We start from the raw sequence: 5,552 nt of genomic DNA on the forward strand, positions 1-5,552 counted from the left end.
TCCAATATATCGAGTATTGTGTTCCATTACTATTTTACAATCCTACATAACTAAAACATGCAATGAATCAAGCATTACTTTATGCAGGTTAGAAAATGAAATAACTACACTCTGCATAACTAATCCTTCCATTAGTAATACATGCATGGCTCTATCCAGCGACCAAACGACCCCTTAATGTTATAATTTGATGCCATTAGGCTTTTCTTTCCAAAATATAATTTATAATACTGAAGCAATTTGTCACCCTGAAACTAGAAAAGCAGCAACAACTCTGCATCACATCTAAAAATTCAATATGGCAAGAGTTTTGTACCATTGAAGCATTGTAATTAAAAGACAACCAGAAGAATGCGAACCACTTTGTTTCAAGCAGTCCCATATTGGACTGCTATCCAAACAAAAGAGCCATAATCTTCGCAAAGCACTTGCAAAAGAACCACATAAAAGAATTTTCTTGCATGCATAAAAGCTATACAAAAGGAATACGAAATCAACAGGTTCACGAGGTTGAAAATTCTTCGAAAGTTTAGCTATCAGACACGGCAGCAGATTTACAAAGCGGACAACTATTTTTGTGCATAAGCCACTGTTTTATGCAATGGATATGATAGAAGTGTCCACAACCTAGCTTGCCCGTTTCATCCTCAGCCTCATATTCCTCCTGCATTTAGTAAAAGCAGAAAAAAGATAGTTTTAACTGTTAGAGAAATCAACTTTTTGTTAAAACAATGTTCTGAGACTAACGAACGCAAATATCCAGCAAGTTTTACTAAGCACAACCTGACAGATGCTACACTTTTTTTCCAGTTCTGTGCGCAAATGCGATAAAGTATTCAAAAAGAAGGGCTTGGTTCTCCTGACACATTGAGTTATCTCATCTTCTTTCAATCCTGTACTCACATATCCAATTCTATCACCAAGTTCCAGCAGTTCCTGTTAGCAAAAGGTACTAATCGTTAGCACGATGATAGAGTCACAAGGACGGATAGATCCGCAAGGAAATGACTTGCCTCATATGACATGTTATCCACATTAAGTCTCCAGCTTCGGTATCGATCAAGACCCTCTGTTCTTCCTCCCATAAGACTATTCTGAAGCATCACAATCTGCAACTAGAGTCCAGTTAGTAACACTTGCGAATTATGCACACACGCCCCCAACTGTCGATGTTAACTTATCAAAAGGGGAAAAAAGATTCATTCTAGGCTACCACAGAGAATTCAATAGATAACAGTGACTGAAAGGTCCTCTAATATTACTAAATTGAAAGGTTTATATAAGGTGAATAACTGATATTATCCACAACTACATGATGCAATTACCATAGGATGGAGCTTGCTGCACGCTGTCAATAACGAACATGCTCAAGGCTTTGTTAACCTAGGATGCCACTACTGCTTTAGCAGCATTAGCCTGATCAGCAACTTTCTTTGCAAGAAAATTGTTACTCTCACGGTAGGGCACCTGAGGACAAGTCTCTACGGCTTCTCTATCAAGTCTACTCACATTATTCTCAGAAAAGAACACTATGATGGCAGGGTAAATTAACAGGAAAATAACATGCTCCATCTTATATTATCTCAAAATCATATTTTGGGATGGAAGCCACCAAACCAACAAGCATTTACCCTAGATTTACTTTGTTACTTGACTTTAGGAAGTCAGGTTAAACAGAATCAAAACTCTGATTACCAAGGTATCTCTTGGTACTACGTCTTTGTTTCTTGCAGGAGTTATTGCCTCTGCATTGTAGGCATGAAGGAGTAGAAGGCATTCATGTCAACAAAATTGAACACATTACTGACAAATTAGATCACTACAAAAAGCTTTATTTTTTATTTTTTTTATAACTAAATGAAGGGCAACATAAAAACCATAAAGAAAGTAAGTTGGCCAGAATGGTTAGCAGTTTTGAGCTTGCTATGGAAGTTAAAAGATTCACCGAAAAATTTCACATTGTTATCAGGTTTTCCAGACATTTTAAGAGTTCAACACCACCAGGAACATCAATTACAAGGCAATGCCAATAGTTTTTAGACAGCTAAGCAAACAATATCCCATTATTAGTTGTTCTGCATAAATTGGTAAACTGTGAAGGAAGGATTGCACCAAGCTACTTCCAAGATCATCACGCAAATTAAGGTTCACTAAAACGAAAGGAATCAGATTAAGTGGTGATGCTTCATGGAAGTGCAGAAGCTAAAATGACTCTTCTACAACCAAATCTCATAATTTGAGCATTCAACATCGACAGCACTGACCAAGCATGCTCATCAGTATCAACTTAATCTTGTGATGCAAAGTGCTCGACCATTTTGTTGGACGCTAAGCATGCACCTCGTGATACTCATTAGATTATGCTTTGGCAACCCAAACTGAGGGGCATTCTCATCACAATGGCAGTTCCACTAAGCACCGAAGACCAAAAAAAACCCAAAACAGCCCCAAGCACTAAACTGAATATGTAAAGCCTCAAAAAGCAAAATAATCTAAGCCTCTATACCGAACTGCTTCGGTTCAATTGTTTTCCAGTAATAATATGGGCAAAACTGTACACAAATGGCAAACAACATTTCTTACTAAAGAAAATGATAATAATAAAATATAAAAGGCACAAGCACATGAGAAAACATAATTTTACTAAGGCATCAGGATAACAGTAATGATTCTTCTTGAGAAAATGAAAAAGCATCAGCAACAGAGAGAATGCTGTAATGTGTAAATTAGTCAGTAAAGCATGTATCGACAAACCTCCGTAAGTCCTTCAGGAAAACCATAGTGAGAATGGCGATGATACCTAAACCCAAACCAGTCTGCTCGGGAGTGTGGCATTTCCTCAATATCAAGAAAAGGATCGTCTTCTGGGCTCACCATTCTTCGCACAGGACATGAAGATCGCTGTGGAAAAAAGAAATGAAATTGTGGTATATACTTCACTTTATTAACACATAAACCTTGTACTCAACATTCACCATCTATACATTCAAATTCAGATAAAATATATAAGAAGTTACTTAATATATAAGAAGTTACTTTAAAATTCACAATGAAAATAGATACAGGACAGTTCCGAAAACACGAGGCAGACAAGGACAAGAGCAGAATAGACAACCACAACTAACTTAAGAGATTTGAAGGATCATAAGCATAACGAGATGATTTCTACATGACATAACCAACACGGGCTGTAACATTGTAAATGGCTAGGTGGGGAAACAAAGGCCTAACTTCGATAGAAAAATATTATAACCACGTCTTCCTTTAAGAGACCATCTATGTAGACCTAATTTCACTGTATTAAGTAGCAGAACACCAAATAGTAGTTTGATAACTGACATTCAATTAGACTCAAGACACTGGACCAAAAGTTAAAGGGCACATCCAAAAAGAGCAGTAATTATAATAACATAGGAAGCAAATAACGTCGTACTAGGATGTGAGAAAACAACAACAACGACAACAATTAAGCCTCAATCTCAAACCAGTTGCGGTCACTATATGAATTCTAAATATCAATCTCGCTCCATTTAGACCTCTGTTTCATACCCTGTTTTATGTGAAGATGTTCTTAGTAGGATGTCAAATCATCTAATTTTAGGTGCCAATTAGAGGATAAATTATTTAAGTTTATACACATTAAATCTTTGCCAACTGCATAAAAACTATTACTAGTCACAATAGTTAATAGCTCAACATATTTTAAACAGATTTTAAAGAATCATATTAAAAAGAACTGTCAGTAGTAACAGTGACATATAGAATGTGAAGGAAGAAGTAGTATATTTTTAGGGTGTATTTGGTATGGAGGAAAACATTTTATGGAAAATATCTTTCCATGTTCGGTTGGTTGAAAAATATTTTCTCTAGGAAAGCAAATTCCTTTAAAATGAGGAAAATAATTTCCCTAGTAAAGTAGGGAAAATAAGTTCCACAAGTGTCAGTTGCACATTGATTGTGTTCTCTCCACCCTCCAACGCACCTTATCTTCACCCCATCCCTTAGCCTCATCCCCACCACCCCACATCCCTAACACCCACCTCCCATAGTATTTGTCTAGACTATATAAAAATGCTTTTAGGATAATATTTTTCGTGTACATAACGAACACAGGAAAATAAGTAAGAAATACGATTATTTTCCTAAGAAACATTCTCTTACATTTTTCATGGGAAACATTTCTCTTCATACCCTAAACACCCTTAATGCAAAAACATAAGAAATAATAGATGCTGAAAATATAAAAGGAATACTCTCTTTATTTCAATTTGTTTGTCTTAACTTTTTCTTTTAGTCTGTGTCTTACTTTTCCTTTTAGTCCATTCAAAAAAGATGACCCTTTTGTTTTTGGCAACTCTTTAATTTCATATGGCATACTTAAGATTAAAGGGTATTTTGGAACATAAGATTCAAAAGTGTTATTTACTCTGTTAAAGTCCGTGTGAACTCAAAACCAGACAAACAAATTAAAACGGAGGGAATAGTAGATTAGTACCTCCCTGGGGGTAATATGAAGTCTGGCTCTACCAGAAAGTGGCCTAGTTGAAACAACACAATCAACAGAAGCAGCATCAGCAGTTAATCCGCACCAAACATCATCTGGAGCAGATAAACATGAGGAGTTATTACAACAACTGTTCTGGGTGGAAAAGTTATTTCCTTCTCCACCAACAAAATTCAGATTGAGGGTCTTGTTTTTCTTGCTTTTCTTCATCTTATTCTTGACTTTCTTGGATTCCCAATCAGCTGAAGTCTTAATTGTATCAGGCACAGAGACTTGTGGAGATGTTGCCCTGCAACCAAGTCCCCTAAGTGATGTGAACTTGTTCTTCTTTTTACTGGTGGGTGAAAAGGGTGTTAGGAGGATAGAAGAAATGGTTGATTTTGAATACATGGGGTCAGTTTCGGAGATGGCTTTGGGGGTGTTCTGTTGCTTTTGGTTTCTGGGTTTTGTGTTTCTTGTAGAAGTTATTACAGGCATGGTTGTGCACTAGTAGTGTTTCAACTGTGCAGAAAATTGGTCACAAGAACAGGGATTTGTGATGAAAGAATATGATTTTAGTATATTATATTATAAATTATAAATAGGGATTGATTAGAGAGAGAACAAGAGGTAAACAAAAGAATACTAAGAAGAAAGGGAGATGAAAGGATTGAATTGTGGACAGGAGATGGTAGAGGGAGAAAAAGAGAGCGTGTCAGAGATAGAGCAGCAGGATTTCTACGGAGACCGCCAAATTACTCCATGTGTTCCAACCTCTGAAATGTTTGATATAAGAATAAATTTACTAAAATCATAAAATATCTTACAATATGATATTCCATTATAAAAAGGTCTAATTATCATGTTTTAAAAGTAATTTGAGAATGAGCTATGTCATTCGTTACTAATTTAGCTCATACAGTCAAATCTCTCTATAATGACAGCATTTATCTGAAAATTTCATAACTGTTATAATGAGATGTTATTATTTGTGTAAACTGCATTTGATGTTTAAATCTCATTTAGCTGTTATATACGAAAGTACGCCAATAATTATGTTTTTGTACTT

The 5,552-nt window shown here is 35.8% G+C and overlaps 1 protein-coding gene across 1 annotated transcript; it reads right to left on the reverse strand.

Moving 5' to 3' along the window:
* Positions 1–297: 297 nt before the first annotated feature.
* Positions 298–5,290, reverse strand: LOC132040029 (uncharacterized). Its single transcript, XM_059430631.1, has 5 exons — positions 4,496–5,290; positions 2,755–2,901; positions 1,014–1,109; positions 784–936; positions 298–664 (listed from the first exon to the last, which is right to left on the reverse strand). The coding sequence occupies exons 1-5, from the start codon at positions 4,979–4,981 to the stop codon at positions 530–532; spliced, it is 1,017 nt and encodes a 338-aa protein (XP_059286614.1). The 5' UTR covers positions 4,982–5,290; the 3' UTR covers positions 298–529.
* Between the last annotated feature and the right edge of the window lie 262 nt (positions 5,291–5,552).

This window comes from Lycium ferocissimum, chromosome 12 (genome assembly GCF_029784015.1).
Source record: "Lycium ferocissimum isolate CSIRO_LF1 chromosome 12, AGI_CSIRO_Lferr_CH_V1, whole genome shotgun sequence".
Classification (NCBI taxonomy): domain Eukaryota; kingdom Viridiplantae; phylum Streptophyta; class Magnoliopsida; order Solanales; family Solanaceae; genus Lycium; species Lycium ferocissimum.

Bases quoted from the DNA above. Each gene is read 5' to 3' on its own strand.
- LOC132040029 (XM_059430631.1), bottom strand. From the start codon at position 4,981: ATGCCTGTAATAACTTCTACAAGAAACACAAAACCCAGAAACCAAAAG. The intron at 1,110-2,754 runs GTTTGTCGATAC...CTCTAGTTGCAG, and splicing joins TTCCTGAAGGACTTACGGAG to ATTGTGATGCTTCAGAATAG. The intron at 665-783 runs GTTGTGCTTAGT...TACTAAATGCAG, and splicing joins AAAAGTGTAGCATCTGTCAG to GAGGAATATGAGGCTGAGGA.